The following is a 20,661-nucleotide window of genomic DNA, read 5'->3' as shown; positions in this document are numbered from 1 at the left end:
TCTTGCTTGCTCTTCTTCCCCTATCTCACTGTCAGATTTTTCCTCGTAGCCTCTCTTGCCTTCTCCGCTTTTTTTTTCCCCCTCAAACCTCTCTTCCTCTCGGTTTTTTATTCCCAAGCCTACCTTCCTTTGCCCTTATCTCTGGGCTAAATTTCTCTAAACCCCTTCCCCCTTCCTGTGGCACAAAACTGATTGAGGATGACTGGTTCTTTCCTGGCTGCTCCGATCCAGCACTGGTCAGTCGGCAGCAGGAGTTGGAGGAGGAGCTGGCTCAAGCACGAAGCCTTCACACACACAAGGGCAAGAAGCTGGGAGACCCTGCATCTCGCAGTCTGCAGGTACACAAGACCACAAGTTCTCATCTGTTTTACAGTGCAAACTCTTTTCAGAATTATCTCTGTACATATTTAATCTGCCTTAGAAGTGTCTGTTCACTGTGCAGACATGTAGTGCTTGTTTGCCAAAGTACCTGTTGTCATATATGGTTTGCTTGAAATGTGGTGGCTTGTGCATCTGTTTTGCAGGAGGACTTTGACTTTGATGGAAGACAACCTTTGCCAGACCCTCAAAGCCTCTCTGGTAACACTACTCCCATGGAAGGAGAGAATATGGGAGGTTGGTGGCCTGAGTACAGTGCCCCAGACACAGGTGTGAAACCCACTAGACAGTTTATGCTGGCATGCACAGTGTCTGTGTGTTATAATTTTTCCACACCTCAATACCTTTAAGTTTGTCTTTTTAGTTTGTTTGGCATTGTTTTGACATAACATTTCATTAAGACTCATCTGGAACATCTAACATGTCAACCCAGTGTGTTCAACGCCTTTGGTTGACTGACATTTTTAGTTTGCTTTTTTCATAGAGTCCATATTATTTGGAGCATGTGCGTGCTGGATGAACGGTCTAGTCTTGGTTCTGTAGTCTGTAGTCCATGTTGAATGCATTGAGCCCTTGTTAGTTTGGTTAAATGTAGGTGGCCTGAAGCCACATCTGTGGTAAGTGTTTGTTCTTTAATTTCCTGTTTTATGACTAATTTAATTAATTGAATGGTTAAGGGGGTCCTAAAGTCTAAAATTTAATGAACTAAGGAAAATGGGGCCAATATATAGTCATCATCATAGCTCAAAAATATTACTACACATTAGAGAGTAGTTGGAGAACTCTCATTTGGCCTTCCATTCCCAGAAGCCCTTAATATAAGTAGCCCAGTAGCCAGTATAATAGTCCAGTAGCCCATAATAATAGATATTACAGTGCAGATGTGATCAAGTTTCAAGTTTATTTAGAGCCCAATATCACTGTTTAAAGTCTCAAAGGGCTTTACATGCCCACAACAAACAAAGTCACTAAGTGTTTTAAGTTCACTGAGGGAGACTTCAAAAAAATTTCAAAATGTAAAATAATATTTTAAGTTTTCATGGTAGTATGCAGCTCTGAGTATGTCCTGTTCTCATTGTGTTTTTGTGTATCCTGCAGAGGGTTTGAGGTCTGTTGTAGAGGAACTGGAGCTAGAGAGAAACCAGCTTCAGGAACAGATCCTTAGTTTAGAAGAGCGATGCCAGGACCTTGAAGATCGTCTGCAACTTCAGGCCCGTATTGAATCGCTACAGGTACATTGTAACTGAGCTGCACATGCACTTGTAGTCCTTTGGGTCTCTGCAGAAAACTGCATGCATACTGTTCAAACAGCCAGCATCTGCATCTCCCTCACCATAGCACTGCATGGTCCAGATCAGTCATTTCACTACAGTTACACATATACAATATATAGTGCTTTCCATAGACACACATCCCTTTGTTGTTTTCCACACGTATAGGTTCTGTTACTCATCCATGTCATTAAAGTAGTGTTTTTTCTCCAAGTGTTGGTCTAGTCATCTGAAAATTTACACGTTTTGTCACCTGCAAAAATGGCTTTCTGATTAAACTTTTTTTTTTTTTACTTCAGTCTAGCTCTCAGATTTTTTCCTCTTTTTTTCCTTGTTTTACACAGTAAATTGCATGTTTTGCTCCCAAGAAATAGGGTTTTGTAACAGACTCCTCTAACACAGGTGACGTTTGATGTAGATGAAGGAGGTCGGCCATTTTGGGTTTCTCAGGTGTGTTTGTGTCTGTGTGAGCTTGAGAAACCACTCTTAGGGGGTTCTGTTGGCTGTTTTTGGCTGTGTCAAACACATGGTGTTTTGTCCATTCTGTGTGAGTGAACTATATCGGACAGATTTCATTAGACACGACAAACTCATTTTGCCACCAGCTCACTGGGTGTGTGTTTAAGTGCAGTAACACTATAATTGTTTTGGTTCTGTCCAAATGAAATTCTAAGAACTGAAATCGTTTCCAACCAGTACACCCAACAAAGCTTACATGTTTGGTTTTTTTTGGGGGGTATTTTTTCTGTTGCTGTTGTTGTTTTTTGTTCATATTTTGTTCACTGCAGTAATACCAATGTGTTTGTGTGCAGTGAAGTGAAGTGTGTGTAGTTTTGGCTTCTCAGTAGGAGCTTTTCTGTTGGGTTTCAGTCTTATGTTGTTCCTTTTCCCCCCTCCCTCCTCCCCCAACCCAGACTGAGTCTGAGCGACTGCAGGCTCAGCTGACTAGCCTGCGTGCTCAGCAGAGCAGAGATGCAGAAAAGCACCAGCTTCTCGTCACAAGTCTCAACGAGCAACTGAAAGGGTAAGTCATTCTCTTAGTTTTCTTAGCTTAGTTTGACAGAAAACAGTCTGAGAGAAAAAATAAAACTGTCACATTGCTATTCTTGGACTCAAAATCTGATGCTGTTTTGTTTTTATTTCATTTTTTTGCTGTTTCGTTGTTTTTTTCATGACATTCAATCATCATATAACGTAACTGACATTTTAGACTGAGTAGCACGCAGGAGTGTCTGGAGTCGTCACTTATAGAAAAGGAGCACACATTGGCCAAGACTTCAGAGAAACTAGAGCTCATAGACAGTCTTCGCGAAGCCTTGAGGGAGAAGGAAGAACAGCACAAAGAGGTTGCTGATAGATTGCTTCAAACTGAGCTAAATGTAAGTTATCTTAATTTGCTCCATGCTTTTGTCTTTTTAAGATAACGGATTCTAAAGAACTTGATTTGTTTAAGCCTAAACTTAAGAAGTCCTCTGGGTAGTGGAAATATAGTTTTGTCCAGTACAAGACACCTTAACATAATTTAGCAATTATGCTTTCGTTGTGTAACCCTGACTAATTAGCTTATGGCACTAAAACATCTTTGAAAACTTTTTGGCAAGCATAAATCACATATGTATTAATTTTGCTTTGTATGGGTTGTAAATGATGTACGGAATTTCAGATATCACATACAACAGATGCATTAATTTTGTCGATTTTGAAATGCTTGTAGCTTGCTTCGTCGTTCTTCTCTGATTTTGTTTTGACTTCTTTTTTGGCTATTGTCAGTGGCTTAATGTGAAAATTTAATGATAAATGAAGACTGAGTATTCACTCTTTTTCCTGTTGGAGTTATGGTAAATCCTATGATTAATTATTCAAAACCTTTTGTGTTTTCCTATGCATTGTATAATCTTTTGATGTGTCCTTTCTGTAGCTGACAGAAGTCACCAAGAAATGCAGTACCTTTGAGAAACAGTGCTCTGAAATGAAAATAACAGTTACTGAACTCACACAGAAGCTGGGTGCTCTGAAAGAAAAGGTAGGGTTCTGTTAGAGTTGAACATTACGACCTAAGTGCCCTTAGAAACATATTTTACCCCCTTGGAGCACAATAATCACAAGTCAGTCTTTCTTCTCTTTTTGTCATTATTAGACGCAGAAACAAGAGGCCACAATAGAGTCACTGCAGAGTGACCTGGATCAAACAAATGATGAACTGGACAAGCTAAATACCACACATTTGGAAGAGAGGGCACAGCTCATTCATGACCTTCAAAGCTGCGAGCGGGAGATTGACAATCTCAAAGACACCATAACAGAAAAGGACAAGGAGATCACTGCTCTTTCTTCCAATTTAGGAGAGTATGCTGAACAAATCCACAGTCTCAAACAGGAGATAAAGTATAAAGAAGAGGACCTTGTTCGTATGGAATCTGCTCTAGCCAAAGCAGAACGTGAAGTACAGATCATCCGAGACTCTCAATCTTCTGACCAGCTGTCTCTTAATGCCCAGTTAGCCGAGTTGATTGAAAACCTGAAAAGCACAGAGGCTGACCTAACTGAGACCAAGAAACAGAACAAGTTTCAGTCCCAGGAGATTGACGACTTAACTAAACAAACTCAATTGGACAAACAGACGATTCAAGACCTCCGCATGGAAATACAGAATCTCAGTGTGTCTCAACGTAACCACTTATCAGAGTGCGAAACTCAAATTGCATCTTTAAGGGAAAAGCTTCAGGAGTCTGAGGAAATTCTCTTGCAGCTGAAGGAGACGAAGTCCTCCAATGAAAAACTAAAAGACCAGCTGCGTGATAAAGAGCAATCATATCAAAATGAATTGAAGTCATTCAAGGAGGAACGTAATGAGCTTCTTGCAAAGATTGCTAAACATAATAACGAGCTTCAGGCTTTGTCCAAACAGCTTGAGAGTCAGGCTGAAGGTCAGGAACATGTTAAACATGTGGTGCAAGAGAAGCAAGAGGCCATAGCTTCTCTGGAGGAGAGGCTGAAAAATATGCAAGAGGAGGCAGAGGCAGAAAGGCAGAGACTGAATGCAGAGCTTAAGACTAAAGATGATGACAAGAAAACATTAGAAAATGAAATCACAAGTAAAACTGCAGTCATTTCGGAGTTGAATGTCAAGGTGAAATCTTTAGAGGAGGACAACCAGAGTCTTAAGACAGCCCTGAAAGAGAAATCAGAGGAGCTTGTTGCTCAAAAGCAGCTTCTGGATGAACTTAACCGAAAAATGAGTGCCATAATTGAGGAGAACACCAACATGCAGTCTCAAGTGAAAAATCTTACTGGCGAAAATTCTAAACTTCAGCAAGAAATAAATACCAAAATTCAGTCCCTCTCAGAGACTGAAGAGGAAAGAAACACCTTGCTAACTAAAATATCCAGTCTTGAAATGATGCAGTTAGAAGAATGTAAGGTAATAGAAAGCCTAAAGAAAGATAAAGAAGAATTAAGTGTTAGAACTGCTGAACTGAATAAAGTCCTTGAGCAGAATAAGCAGTCCATTTCAGAGAGTCTTTTGGAAAAGACAAATGAGTGTAGTCATCTCACCAAGTTGCTAAGAGAAAGTGAAGAGAGAGTAACATATTTAAAAGGACAAGTTGAGAGTTTAAATTCCCGTGTTGATCAGTTAAACGCTAGCATTGCTGACAAAGATAAAGTTGTTTCTGATCAAAATGCACACATAGATTTTCAGCAAACTCAGCTTGTGCAACTCCAAGAGACTTTGTCTCTCTTGCAGAATGAAGTATCTACTCTGAAATCGGGACTCATAGAAAAAGAAGGTGTTCTGGAACAAAGAGCCAAAGAAAGTGCCTCTTTGAAGGGTGAACTTCAGCAGTTGAGTCAAAGTCTTAAAGAACGAGAAGAAACCCTCAAGAAATTGACTGAGGGATGTAAATCACACATGGATGAGCTAAATAAAAGAAATGAGACTGTCACCTCTCTGAGTGGCCAATTGGACACTGTGAATGAAAATAATGTGAAGCTGGAAGCTGATAATACTAACCTGAAGAATTCCCTTGAAACTCTGTTGACAGATAGTAACAAACTACGAGATGGCCTTGCACAGAAAGACACTGAGATTGTTGGCCTTCGCGAACATGTACAAGCACTTAATGTACAAAATCAGCAATTGCAGACTCTTTATGAAAGTAGGGAAAAAGAACTAATTGAAACAAAACAAGTTATTTCTGATTTGAATAAGAAAGCTTCTGCAATACTTGAGCAGAATGGTGATCTTGATTCTCAAATACACAGACTTAGAGAACAAAATTGCAGCCTTCAAGCAGAAAGAGATAAAATGAAAAACTCACTTGACAGTTTAACTGAAGAAAAGAATGCTTTGGAGAATAAAGTATCTGGATTAGAAATTCAGCATAAGGAAAACTGTAAAATCATAGAGAGCCTTCTGAAAGACAAAGAAGAATTGGTACTACAGACAGACAAACTCGGTAAAGTCATAGAGCAAAGTGAACAGTCTGCAACAGAGAATTATCTAGAAAAGACAAATGAATGCAGTCGTCTCTCGGAGCAGCTCAGAGAACGTGAGGAGGCAGTTTGCCATTTACAGGCACAGTTGGAGACCTCAAATTCTCAGATTATGCAACTCAACCACAGTATTTCTGAAAAAGATAAGACCATTGCTGATAATTCTGCACAAATTGAGGGAAATCAAAGCCAGTTAGCTCAGCTTCAAGAGACACTGGCACTTCTTCAGGAACAAAGTAGTGCTCTTAAATCTGGACTCTTGGAGAAAGACACCATGTTGCAGCAGCAAGCAGGACAGCTTTCTTCTTTGCAGGGAGAACTAAATCAGCAGCGAGATTGTTATTCCAACCTTCACTCTGAGATGGAATCTCATAAAGGTGAATGTTCACGATTAAGTCAGCTTCTAGAAGAAAGAGAAAGAGTTTTCAATGAGAAGGTTTTGGAATGTCAAAGGCACACAGATGAACTGAACATCAGAAACAATTCTCTTATTTCACTGAACAATCAGCTGGCTACTATGAATGAAAACATCATGAAGCTGGAATCTGACAATGCAGATCTTAAAAGGTCTTTGGAGAAAAATTTAGTAGAAAGCACAAAATTGCAAGAGGAAATGACTGCGAAACAGACAAGAATAGCAGATCTTCAGGACAGTGTTCAGGCTTTAAGTGAGCAAAATGATAAATTGAAAGCTGATCTCGGAAGTTCAGTAGCAGAGCTATCTGGAAAACTTGAAAAAATTGCCGCTCTCCAGACTGAATTGTCTAACAAAGAAAAATGTTTGGCTTCTTTGACTGAAAAACTATCTACTGAGTCCTCAGAAAGGGAGAGCTTACTTCTGACATTGCAACAGAGAGATGAATCTCTGAGGCAGCAGGAGACATTTATAAATCAGTTGCAGGTCAGATCAGTGGAAGGTGAGGGTCAGATCAGTCAGAAAATGGAGACCATTACCAAGCTACAAAAAGAAGCTCAGACCTTACAAACAGCTATGCAGGACAAGGATGTTTTGTTGCATGAGAAAGAAAGAGAGTTTACATCTTTCAGGAAAAAATTAATGATCGAATTAGAGGACTCAAAATCACAATTGAACCTTAAGGAGGCAGCCATCTCCAAACTTGAAGAGGATTTACAGAACATGTTGAAGAAGAACGACCACCTTACCAATTTGGTAGCTGAGAAGGATGCCCATTTGAAGCAGAAAGTAGATGAATATGTGAATATAAAGACACATGTTTCAACTCTGGAGGACTCTGTTTCTCAGTTAAATGCTCAAGTTAATAGTTTAACAGCTGAGGCTTCACAGCTTAAGGAAACCTTGATGCAGAAAGAGAAAGCTATTTTTGAGCTGAAGAGCACATCCACAGCACAGAATAGCCGCTTAATTGAAGAACTGAAGACCAAAGATTTAGAGTGTGAAAACTTGAAAGAACAGTTATCTCAGCTTAAAGAGTCTGTCTCAGCTTTGAGCAATAATTTGAGTGAGCAGTCTTCAGAAATTGCTAGGCTCAAAGTAGCCCTTGAGGAGAGCAACTCCACGGAAGTGGAACAAACGAAAGCCCTGAAGGAATTACAGAGGAGAGCAGATGAAGCTGCCCTGTTTAAGTCTCAGTTCATGGAAAGCACAGAGCTTGTAACTCAGCTACAGAGTCAAATTCAAGAGCTCTCACTTGAGTCCTCAAAGCTTGCCAAATTAGTTGAAGAGAAACAAAGTGCCTTAATGAATCTTCAGGAAAAGTTTGCCTCTAATTTAGAGGAGCTTCAGGAATCCAAAACTCTTCTCTCCCAAAGGAATGAGGAACTGTCAAAAATGAACAGGGCTCTTCATGAGCGTAGTGAAGCAATTCAAACTGCAGAGAACACTATCATCAGTCTCAGGCAAGAGGCTGCTCTACTACAGGGTGAGCTACAACATTTAAAAGTGTTCAGCGATGCCCTCTCAAAGGAAAAGGATGACACCCATCAAAGAAGTACTGCCTCTCTGACTGCTGAGATTGAGAAATTAAAATCAGAACATCTTGAAGTTTCTGCTCAGGTTAATACTCTGACAGAAAGCCTTGAACAAAGAGAAGCGGCTTTGCATGCAATCGACAGTCAGTACATTGCTCAGGTAAAACATGCAGAGCATCTGCAGTCAGAGATGCATAAATTAAACGAACTTAACAAGAACCTACAAGATGAAATTTGTTTGATCAAACAAGACTTTCAGCAGAAGCTAGACATGCTCAGCAGTGAAAAAGCACTAAAAGAAGAAGAGGTCAAAACATTGGTTTTGGAAAAAGAGGAGCTCTACAGGACTCACAACATTCAGATTCAAAGAATACAGGAGCAGTTTCAACTCCAGAGTCAACAGCAGTCCTATAGCATGAATGAAGTGGTGGAGAAAATGAAAGCAGAGAAGGAGCAACTCCAGGTACAGGTTAGTGTTGAAGGTGAAGAAATCACCAGATTGAAATCTGAAATTCAAAGAATAGAGAACATTCTTCAGGAATCTGAGAAAGAGTGGCTGTGTGTTCTAGATAGGGAAACACAGGATAAGAATGCCCTTTCCGAACGACTTAAAAATGTTGAAAATGAGTTGAAGACCAAAGACGTAGAAGTTCAGGCTCTGAAGCAGAGTGTTGACCATTTGAATGAAAAGCTGCTAGAGGCTACATCTGTCATTAAACTCTCCTCAGAGAAAATTGAAGAAAAAGAAGCAGAGGCTTTAACGAACAGAAGTAAATTAGAGGATCTATTGAAAACGGTTCAGTCTAAAGAAAATGAGAATGTTGAGTTGACCAAGATGTTGCATGATGTGGAAACTAAATTTGTCAATTTAGAATTAAGCAAACAGCAAGCTGAAGAAGAGGAGAAGATCTCCCTTCATGTTACAGTTGAACAGTTGCAAAAAAATCATCAGACAGAGATGCAGTCCTTAAGAGAAGAATTGGACAAAGTGTGTGAGGAGCTACAACAAAAGCAGTTAGACTTAGTTGAGATAGAGGGGAAACATAAAGACAGTTGTGAACAAGTTGCTTTGTTGTCAGAAAAAGCACACAATCTTCAACTTAATCTCCAAAGTGACACTGACAAGCTTAGAGAGGCAGTCATCAAGCAGACAACTCTACTCTCTGAAATTCAAAAGAAAGATGATCAGATAAGCAGTCTGAACATTCAAATTAGTCAGCAAAAGGAATTACTCACCGGTCTTAGCCAGCAGTTAAAAGAGAAAGATGTTTCAGTGACACAAATAGTTGCGTCAGCCTCGAATGAAAGGATGAAAGATGCAGAGGAAAAGAGAGGTCTTCTCTCAGAGTTGGAAAACCTTGGAAATGCACATAACAGTTCAGTCAAAGAACTGGAATATGTTTCATCTGTTTTGGAAGAAACGAAAAGGCATCTCTCCCATTGTCAGAGCCAAATAGAAAACAAAGAGGCAGAGAACACAAGCTTGCTCAAAGACATAGAAGATCTTAAAGCTGAAATGACCAAACAGACAAAAGAAAGAGAGGCTATAAAGAAAAAGCTTCAAGCAGCACTAGTTGTCAGGAGAGAATTACTTAAGAAAATGGAAGAATATGAAAACCAAAGGGGTGAAAGCACAAAAATTGACTTTGAAATGACAAATTTACAAGAGAAGTTGATGGGACTGATGTCACAGATGGAAGGTATGAAAACAGATCACGAGGCAGTTGTTTGCGATTTAAAACAGCAGATACTGCAGAAAGACAATGCAGTCTTTGAGTTAACACAGGCAATTTCAGAAAAGGATCAGCACATTGAACAAACGAAGAACAGTCATCATTGTTTAGAGGTGAAATGTAATGAACAAGAAGCAGCTTTGAGTTCCACCCTCCAGACACTTAATGAGAAGATGGAACTAATTGAAAAACTTCAAATTACTCTCTGTGAAAAAGATGAAGCTTTTGAACTTGAACGAAGCAGGCTGTTGATGGAGTCAGAGGAACTTAAAAATGAAATGGTGAAGAAAGAGGAAAGTTTGAGAGAGGAGTTTTCTAGATTTCAAGCTACCAGTGGAGACACAGAAAGCGAGCTGACCAAGCTTAAACAAGAGAAGGTAATTCTACAGAAGAAGGCACATGCTGCTCTTTTGGCTCGGAAAGAGACGCTGAAGAAATCTGAAGAAACTGAGAAAAAGTATGCACAAGAGCTTGCTGAACTCAAAGGTAACTACAGTGAGCTTTTGGAGAAACAAACTCAGTTAACAAATGAACTTTGTTCTATTCAAATAAAATATGAAGAGAAGGTCAGTGAGTTGGAGAGTGTCCAACAGAGCTCAGCATCTCTCCAGGATGAATTGGATGCTCTGAGGAGTACTAAGGAAAATAATAGTTTGCTACAAGATTTAAGACTGTCTTTAGAAGAGAAAGAGCGATTACTGACAGAGGCATCCTCATCACATCAGAAAGAGTTAGAATGCCTTAAGTCCCAACTGAAAAATGTATCTTCTGAAATGGCATGTAAAGATGAAGAACTACTGTCACTAGAAAACCGTTCCAAAGAGTTAGCCGAAAAAGTAGAACACATGGCATTGGAACTTGAAAATTCTTGCAAAGTGTCCCAAGGAATTATCTCAGAAAAGGAAGACTGCATTGCTGCTCTAGAGCAACAAATGCAGAGGCAGATTCACATGCATGAAACTGAAATGGAAAAACTTCGAATTGAAGTTAGTACATTCCAACAGAAATCAGCACAAGATGTCACTGAAAATAAATCAAAAGAGCAGCTAACGAAGAAACTCCAAGCAGCCTTAATATCTCGTAAAGAGGCATTGAAGGAGAACTCCTCTCTCAAGGAGCAAATACAGAGATTGTCAACTGAAAATAAGATAATGCAGACTGAGACCTCATCCCTTAATAGTGTTATTTCTGGGTTAAAACAACAGAAGGGGGACCTGGAAGTCCTTGTGTCATCCCTGACCACAGACAAAGAAAATCTTGTCACTGAAGTAAGTCGACTTTTGAATGATAATCATAACCTTTCAGCAGCTTGTGAGAGCCTTAAACTTACAATAGAGAACATTACCCAGCAAAAACAAGCCTTTTCATGTCAGTTAGAATCTCTTAAAGACTCACAGACTGAGGAACTGTCAGAATGGAAGTCCAAGCACACAGATTTGAAACAGGAGTATGAATCTCTTTTGGAAGCATATGAGAATGTCAGCAGTGAAATGGATAAAATGAGGCAGCTACTTGAAGGGGCAAAGCGAGACAGACAGGAGGCTGTCTTGAGAGTCCACAAATATGAATCTGAAATACAGGTTCTTGAGAAGCAAACTGAAGAACTGAAAGAGGAAAATGAAAGAATAAAAGACAAAATGAGAATGTTTGCTAAAGCAAAGCAGCAGAAGATTGAAGAACTTGAAGAAGAAAATCAAAAAATACGTAAGGACTTGATTGAATTTGATGAGAAACAGAAGCTCTCTACTGATGAACTGACCGCTATAAACAATCAGCTGGAAGCTGAAATATGCTGTCTTAAAATTTCATCTGAAGAACTCAAGGGAAAACTGGTTGAAATTCAACTTGACAATAGCAAGTTAGCTGAAGAACTCAAAGAAACAAGCTCATCTCTGGACAGGTGGAGCATTGAATCAAAAACAGTAGAAAATAATCTGCAGCAAAAACTCAATGAAGCTCTCAGTTTGAACAATTCATTTACAGCCCAGATTGAGGCTCAGAAAGCAGAAATAGCTGCTCAACATGAAATTACAGAGCTAATACAAAAGGAAAAGCAGGAGCTTCTTGGAAAATTAAGTGAGACACAGAATGCCCATGAAGCAGAATTAAGTGAGAGGGACAAAATTGTGGTAGAGCTTCAAGACATTATTAATAGAAATCGCCAAGAGACCATAAGTCTAAATGAGAAAGTTAAAATTTTGGAAGATGATAAGTGTCTCCTGCAGGAAGAACTTGAGAATGTCCAAGAGATATCTGATAAAGTGAAGAATGAGAATGAGTATCTGGAGACGTTGCTTCTCAAAAATTCTGAGAGAATTGATGAATTGACAGAGGCTATTAATGTCTTACAGTCACAAAATATGCAACTCTCAACTCAGCTGGCGGAAAGTAAAGAAGAAAAATCTAAGATCTACCAGGAGAGAGAGGAGCAGCAATTGAAGCTGATGAAAGAATTTGAGGAAAAACTCAAGGCCATCCAGAGAGGAAATGAGGGCTCTAAGAATATGAAGAAAGAACTTCAAGAGCTACTCAAAGAGAAGCACCAAGAAATCAATCAACTTCAGTGTGACTGCATCAAGTACCAGGAACTCATTCTGAACCTAGAAAAGACTGTAAAAGACTCTCAGTCAGAACACCAGCAGACAGAGAGAGACCTGAAAATGACAAAAGAGAAGATGTCATCTTTAGAGCAGGAGATGGAGAATCTTGAAACAGAGTTAAAAATGCACAAAAATCTTCTTAGTGAGACTAGGAAAGATTTGCAGTTGGTGACCTCTGAAAAGGACAGTTTGCTTCAGGAACTTGCAGACAAGAAACAACAGTCTGAACTTCAGGCCAGTGAGAGAGAAAAGGCATTTGAAAAACTGATAGAACAGCAGAAAGCTATATCTCAGCAATATCAGTCTGAACTACATAAACAAATAAATGACTTACAAGAACAGAGAGACCAGGAAGCTCAAGTAACATTGTCATTACAGAAGCAAGTAGACTCCCAGAACCTACAAATTAAAACTCTTCAGCGAGAAGCAGAGACTCATATGGCCAAACTTGCTGTATTCACTGTTAATCCTGAGAAAGCTGATGCAGCAAAGCAGTGGGACAGTGTTTTCCAAAAGACTTTAAACGAAAAGGATAGCCAGCTTTTAGAGCAAGGTTTTGTTATAACTAGGCTTTTAGAGGAGGTTAGAGGGAAGGTGAGAGCACTGAATGAAATGCAAATCACAAATAAAAGGTTTGAAAGAACTTTGAATGAATACTCTGTTGCTGCAGCTGCACAACAGAGGCAGCTCTTCGTTATGGAGGCAAACAATAGTGAACTTAACCAAAATTTGGAGATTTTGAATATGCAGATGCAGGTACAGATTGCTCGTCTTGAAAAACTAGAGAGTGAAAAGAGCTCACTGATCAAGGAGCTTGATGAAAAACTGGATTACACAGCCCAAATGCAGTTACATCTTGAACATGTAGAGAAGACATTGTCAGATACAGAGTCCCAGCTCTTATTACTCCACACCCAGCATGACAAGCTCATTGCTGATTTTGAGAAACAAGAGGCTATTTCATCCCAGTTGAAATCTCTCGTTCAGAATAAAGATGCAGAAATATCTGCTCTTTTGTCCTCTAAAGATGGTCAGATGTCAGGTTATCTGGAGCAGTTACAGGCTAGTCATCGAACTCAGATGGCAGAGTATGAGGACAGGCTAACTTCCCTTTACTCAGAGAAAGAAAAACTTGATAAGGAATGTAGAAGGCTGGATAACAAGGTGAAATCTCTTCAAGTCAGACTTGAAAAGTCTGGACAGGAAAATGAGCAAATAACAGTAAAACTGGAGACTATTAGGAGCTCTATGGCAACTTTACAAAATGAGAAGGAACGGTTAATGTCAGAGTACCATGCTCTTCAAATGCAGCAGGATGGGACAAAGGAAAGAGATGCATTAGAGGAGGGTGGTGCCCCCAAGGGTCTGAAACGTGAAATCAAGACCTTACTTCACCAAATGGATGATCTGAATTCAGAAAATGCCATGCTCAAAGCACAACTGGTACGATACAGAGAGGATTTAAACCAGGTGTTGTCTCTGAAAGACAACCAGCTGAAAGATCTTCTTAAAAAGCAGCAGGATTCAATGAAAAACATTGAAAACCAAAAAAGTGCTGTTGAAAAGCAGTATCACGAAAGCCTTTCCAGGCTACAGAAGGAGGAGGAAACAATAAATGCCTTAAAAGATGAAAATTCTAAACTAAAATTTCAGGTGCAAGAATTGGAAACCAGTTTATTGGCCTTACAGAGGGAGAAGTCTGAGACAAATGAAAGTAAAGTAATTGCTGATTTGCAACAGGCCATAGCAGCCAAAGCCTCTGAATGTAATGACCTTCAGCAAAAATTGTTTGCACAAAAAGTAGCAACAGATGATTTAAACAAGAGAGTGCAACAGCTTGAGACTGAGACCGAGAGGAAATTAGGCGAGGCTGAGGATAAGTACAACAATGAACTTGATAATTTTGAGCGAGAAGTGGACCTAATAAGAAATGAGCGAGAGACCACACAACAAAGAGTTGCAGATTTGGCCAGGGACCTGATGCAAATAGAGCAACAGTTATCGCAATCGCAGGCCCAGAATAAGGATCTGAAGTCACAGAATGACTCGCTGGGCAAAGCCATGGCAGCCTTGCAAAACGACCGTGATCAGCTAATTGATGACTTCAAGATTTTACAACGCAAGTATGATGAGGAACTCAGGGATACCACAGCAGCCATGAACAAACTAGAGAGACAGCTCAATGAAGCCGCATCAGAACTGACTGCTCTGACAACAGAAAGGAATGTATTGGTCCAGAAACTCCTGGCCCTTGAAGGCACTGATCCACATTCTCAGCTTACCAAACTTGTGAATGATCTGTCACAAGCAGTTTCAGAAAAAGAGCTAGAGCTGAAACGTGTCTCAACGGAGAACAGTTCGTATAGCAGGCAGGTGACTGCATTCTCCAAAGCCATGGCCAGTTTGCAGTGTGACCGAGACAGGCTAATGGAGGAACTTAGAGGAGCCAAGAGGGCATTTGCATCCAGACAACAGTCGAGTCCTCATGAGAACACTCCTGGCAAAGCTGGGGGGTTGACTAGCCTTAGCTTCGATGTCGATGCCCTTCAGGTTGAAAGAGATGGGCTGGTGAGTCTTTAGAAGTGGCTTGGAGTAAACGCATAAGCGCATGTGGATTGTGACTGTCTGCAAATGACATGCTACCTTCAGCTGTCTTGTGCTGTGTCTTGGCATGGCTTTGATGTGCTTAAGCATGGCACATTATGGATCAAGAACCCAGAATTCTTTATTTAGCTTAGTGTAATTGCCCTTTTCACTTTTGCTTACCATTTCTTTTTTCTTTCTTTCTCCAGTTAAAAGAGGTTTTGAATCTGAGATCTCAGAACTCAGAATTGGCAGACTTGAAGCTGAAGTATGATGACCTTCAAACAGTGCTCCAGCAGGCACAGGCCAACCAGCTGCAGTATGAGAAGGAAATTGCTGGATGTCAAGCAGAACTAGCAGAGCTCAGGTACGTTTTTATCCCATATTGTATTGTTGTCATCTCTCCCATGAAGTCCTAACCATTATAATTGTTTGTATATGTTTAGCACAGGACTGGTATCTGTTGTTTGACGACTGGACATAATGCACTGGATTACATTTGTCATTATTCTTGTTCAGTGCTTTGAATTGTATTTTTGTATTTGTTGGAAAAGACTTTTGTTTGTTTTAATTTGACAGGAAATATCTTCCATGCCTAGCTATCTTTGTGCTGTGCTGAAAGTTCTAACTGACATTGCTAATATCTTTGGCTATCTGAAGTAACAGCATTAATACCAGCTGTTAGCACTAGTTACACCAATCATAATTATAACTGAGCTAACTCAGCAAAAGTGAGAAATAAAATATTTGGGGGACTGGACAAAAACAATATGTTAGAGAAAAAACAATAAAATATGCTAAACGATGCAAAAATATGCTTCATTTGTGATTATGCTAAGGCACATTTCTCCATTTTAAGAGTGAGGCATTCTCAGATAAATTCAGTTTAATGGAACTTTCAAGGTTCTGCAGCCATGGCCCTAAGTATGTGCCTGTTTCCAGCCTACCTTAAATGTCAGGGGGTTAAAATTAACTTTCTGGCAATATAATTTTGTCATTGTCAGTAAAATGATTTAGCAAAAGGTATAATCATAACAGCAAAATGGATTTGATCTTACATAAGTGGACTGCACTGAAATTATAATATTCATCTTCCTGTAAACCAAAGGTTATTTTATATGTAGTGCCAATGGTCTCCTCCTCCAGTCTGTTATACAACAAAGGCCTTTTTGGTGTCATATTTCTGGACCTGACACCAGTGGGAATATAGTGCTGTATCATTCTTGAATAGCTGAATAAATCTGGCTCTGCTGATGACAGATGTGGCATGATGGATATGCCCGCCCTGACCTGAGCTCCGCGTGAACAAAGGAGCCATCTTTACTCACAATTACTCATATACCACTCAGACCCCAGTGTTGTTCATTCAGTGCATGATTTGTGTTTCATGACACCAATTTTCTCACCTTTTTTACAGCAATGGTGATTTTAAATCCAGTCCACTGTTTCAGTGTGTCCATTCAACATAAACTAAATATAGGCACATCATTTTTTGTATATTTTTCTCTCTCTCTCTCTCTCTCTCTCTCTCTCTCTCTCTTTCTGACTCTCTCTCTCGCTCTGTCTCTCGCTTTTGAGTATTCTCAGTCTGTCTGTCTTCTGTCTTCACATAAGTTCTTATCTCTTGAAGATTTAAATAATCTTCTCATAGATAGCCTCTTGTGCCCAGGGGATGTTTAGATGTTACTATGTTTAGTAAAGAAATTTGGACTATATGGAAAGGGCCAGGTGTCACTTTTGCTTACATTAGGGGAAAAAACAAAGCAGTATGCTTGGCATTTCATGTTGGCAGTGCTCTACAGGCACTTTCTTGCTGGCACCTCATCTATGAAAGTTGAGTGTGTGTGTGTGTGTCAGATGTCCAGCTCTATCAAGTAAAGGAGTTCACCAGGCACTCTGCCCCTCTAGGTTGGAGAATAGCAGGCTCCAGTCTGAATGCCATGTCCTCAAGGAGTGCACTGCTCAGCCGATCCATCCTATCAAGGTAGGACAGGGGCTGTATACTCGGTGCTGTTCACACATCTCCACAGTTTTGTGTTTGTCTGTAGTCTAATATGTGAGTGACTGTCTGTGTATGTGTCTGTCTGGTGCATTCTGTAGGAGTCAGTGGCTCCGCTGGGTAAGGATGCGTCCTCAGAGGCAATAGTGCAGCTGCAGACAGAAAGAGCTCAACTTCAGAGAGACCTCCAGCGCTGCCTCCAAGAGATCCACCAGAGGGACCTTGGCTTCCAGCAACTCAACAACAAGGTATCATAAACTCTATACAGATGCACAGTCTGGCCACAACCCTCTGATATCATTATACATGTTACAGAACAAGAAGCAACAGTTAACTATTATAGCTACACCTGTATCATATTTAAGGCTGATGAGTAAGTGTAAATGGCTTGTTCTAGCCTCTCTGTTAAATGCAAAGTATGTCTGTTTTTGGCTCTGATACAGCTACAGCAGGCTATAGAGGAAAAGACTGGAGTCTCTGCTCAGCTGAGGGCTGTGTCTCAGACACTCAGAGACACACAGTTGAATCTCAATGAACTGCAGAACCGCTGCTATTGGCTGGAGACCCAGCTCCAAAATCAGCTGGCACCTGCACAGGTACATTTCTTTTGTTGGCATGGTATTACACAGTTTTGTTGTTGGAAGGGGAAAAATCATCATGAACCAGGGCTTTAATGTAATTCTGTTGATAAATCAGTTTCTATTAATAAAATATCATGGTATGTTTATTTTTGTTTGTTTTTTTGGTACTATTTTTCAGCAGCAGGGAGCAGTGTGTGCAGAAGTGGCTCCTGGAGCGCCTCAGGAGAAGACCAGTGCAGTGGTTGATCTGGATGGCCCAGAGAGCCGAGAGCTCAGGAGCAGGTTGGTGTGACGGGAGGGAAGTAGAACTTGAGAGAACTCTACATGGTGATGTGTGATACTGAAGTCCATGTAGTAGTTTGCCCAACGAGTTATGCTTTGGAAAAGGACGTTAATGTCTGTAGGAGATGTAGGAGCATGAAAGTGTTACTAGTTGTAAATGCAACCAATTAATTATTAAAACAAAGTGACATTCCTCCATCCATCCATTCATTCATCCATTCATGTACTCTACATGGTCAGATGGATATACCCTCTCTGCAGTATAGAAACATTCAGACTTAGAGATTACAGAAACAACAGGATCAATTTGTACAATTATTGTCTTTCTCCATTTTATTTCTGTCAAAGCGTTTGTTCTTTAAGTGCTTCCTTCATCACCTGATGAGATACTGGTTGTATGTCATATTAAGATTGACAGAGGCAGAGTTCCAGCTTGACCATGCTCAGCAGAATGTATCTCAGCTCACTGAAAGGTTGGAGGAAGAGAGGGCCAGGAGAGAATCAGCAGAGGAGGCTCTGAGACTGATGGAACAGAGAGCGAAGAAGTATGGATGAAGTGGTGGAATCCTCGCTCACGATCTCAAAAACTGCACACACACACACACACACACACACACACACACTATTTATCATTGATTTAACAGTTATACTTTAACACAGCCTGTGTCTTGGTTGTATGTTGTCTGATTATGATGTACTTATTTATTTCTTCAGTTTGGAGCCTAGTCCATCCAAGTCTTCTCAGAAAGACTTTAGTATTCAGCTGGAAACAGATGAGGAGTGGGAGGCTCTCATTTTGGACCCTAATCAGCACATGCTTATACACAAGGTGTGTGACCACTTAGTGAAAGCATCCTGCCATTCCATTAAAACAGAGCTTGATCAAGCTTGATCTTTGCCAAAGCGCTGCTTTGTAGTCATATGTTTACTCTTCTTTAATTGCCTTATTTTTTCTCGCAAAGAAAGCCATGCAACGTGTTACTAGTATCACACGCCCCTGTTGGGGGGGGGATCAAACTTCTAGCGTTGAAACATAAATATTCCTAATTCATTCCCACATGAGATCATTAGCTCTGTATTCTAACTGAAAATTTTATTCTCTGATTCTCATACATATTCATTCTTAGATGAAAAGTGGAGTACATTCCTGCAGACGCTGGTTACGTGGACGCAGCTTGTACTGCTCAAAGATGCTGACGTCAAGGGCCAAGTCTCGCTACCTGTTTTTGGCATACCTGTTAACTCTTCATGTGGTGGTCTTCATGTGCCTCAGTGGTGCTCTGTAGAGAAGAAACACTCACTATGGCCTATCACATTCTGCAGCTTCTTCCTCTGAACAACATGAGGAGAACACCAAAAACCATCTAAAATATTATGTTTTATTGGCATTGCCCAGGATAGTCTTCTTTATTGTAAGCAGAGCTTTTCACCTTAAAAATTGGGTTTAATCTCACTGAGTGTTACCTGGAGATGGAAATGATTGTGCAGAAGGACAGACAGACTTTCAGTTATCATCCTCAGTGACAGATAATATGTGCCATGTGTCATATATTGGTTTAATCTGAATAGAACAATAACTTCCATCTGAAAATCCCCCATGCTACCAAGAGTCCTCTGCACTCTAATATGTAAAAAAAAAGAAAAAAAAAGGGCTTTGATAACACTAAAGCGTGTGTGTGTGTGTGCGTGCATGTGTGTGTGTATCTGTGTGTGTTTAGCTCCTGTTTCACTGCTGCTCAATGCCACATTTTGCCTTCATCTCATTTTAAAGGACAGCCCAAAGGCTTTTGCCCGGTCACAGGGGGTGATGTGAATATTCCCCCATAAAGCTGGTGGAGACTGTGATTCACAGCTACTGATGAAGCAATGCACTGAACTTCCTTAGGGACCCATCAGGGCTTATTTCCCCTGCTCACCTCATCTCATATAATGCATACTGTTCTAGAGAGATACATGATGATGTGCATATTGATTGAAAGTTTGACTGTACCTTGACATAGGGTTGTATGATAACTGCAGCGCACTGTGTAATATGTGTGCATCTGGCCCTTGGCAAGTATATGGTTAACAACTTCAGTTCTGCACATGTAATTACACATGTATTAGGCTAAAATGTAAAATGATGGCATATTTATTGATCATAAACTGTAGAGGACTGTACGTTTCATTTTATGTTTGTACATAAAATGTCACAGGGTGAATGATGCTATAAAATATTGTATGTATTATATTCGTATATTTTCTGATTGTTTACAAGTTGAATCACATTCTAATGCTGTTGCACACAGTGGGCTACTGATCTGGCTTCTGTGTTTTTGATCTGTAAATATGATGTGATTTACACTGAAAAAATATGTATGTTATTTAAGGAGTACTGAGCGCATCCAAGATGTCCTATTTTCTAAGTAATGTCTATTTTCTAGGAGATGAATTATTGGAATAATATTCTCTCAGAGATTGTTTAGCTTTTTCACTCTTTCCTTTGACTTGGCTGAAATGCGTGCAATACAAAGAGGTGTGTTTTTTGTTTGTCTGCTTTTTTTTGTTTGTTTTATTTTTTGTTCTTTTTTTTTGTTTTGATTGAAAGTGTGGTTGCTCCAATGTCAAAATAGAAATTTTAATAAAATTATATTGGTAACTCTAAATGTTCTGACTATATGAGCATTTTCATGTGAATGACATGCTTCAGATAATTAGGACAAAGATATAAACTGTTTCTGGTAAACTCATATTGAAATAAAAGTCACTTACTGAATATGTCTACCAATTATGCTGTTATTGCTTCTCTTT

The 20,661-nt window shown here is 39.9% G+C and overlaps 1 protein-coding gene across 1 annotated transcript in view; it reads left to right on the top strand.

Annotated features, from left to right (window-relative positions):
• Positions 1–20,586, top strand: part of LOC115805877 (golgin subfamily B member 1) — a 28,335-nt gene extending 7,749 nt beyond the window's left edge. Inside the window, exons 9-23 of the mRNA XM_030766574.1 lie at positions 232–338; positions 525–615; positions 1,477–1,610; positions 2,564–2,673; positions 2,860–3,028; positions 3,568–3,672; positions 3,787–14,994; positions 15,219–15,376; positions 16,918–16,993; positions 17,110–17,256; positions 17,452–17,604; positions 17,768–17,871; positions 18,282–18,416; positions 18,586–18,700; positions 18,999–20,586. Coding sequence (XP_030622434.1) covers positions 232–338; positions 525–615; positions 1,477–1,610; positions 2,564–2,673; positions 2,860–3,028; positions 3,568–3,672; positions 3,787–14,994; positions 15,219–15,376; positions 16,918–16,993; positions 17,110–17,256; positions 17,452–17,604; positions 17,768–17,871; positions 18,282–18,416; positions 18,586–18,700; positions 18,999–19,157 — 12,971 coding nt within the window. The 3' untranslated portion in view covers positions 19,158–20,586. The remainder of the gene's footprint in view (positions 1–231; positions 339–524; positions 616–1,476; positions 1,611–2,563; positions 2,674–2,859; positions 3,029–3,567; positions 3,673–3,786; positions 14,995–15,218; positions 15,377–16,917; positions 16,994–17,109; positions 17,257–17,451; positions 17,605–17,767; positions 17,872–18,281; positions 18,417–18,585; positions 18,701–18,998) is intronic.
• Positions 20,587–20,661: the final 75 nt, after the last annotated feature.

Source organism: Chanos chanos, chromosome 2, assembly GCF_902362185.1.
Source record: "Chanos chanos chromosome 2, fChaCha1.1, whole genome shotgun sequence".
In the NCBI taxonomy this organism is placed as follows: domain Eukaryota; kingdom Metazoa; phylum Chordata; class Actinopteri; order Gonorynchiformes; family Chanidae; genus Chanos; species Chanos chanos.
The sequence above is the reverse complement of the archived record's forward strand: the minus strand, read 5'-3'. Positions and strand labels throughout refer to the sequence as shown.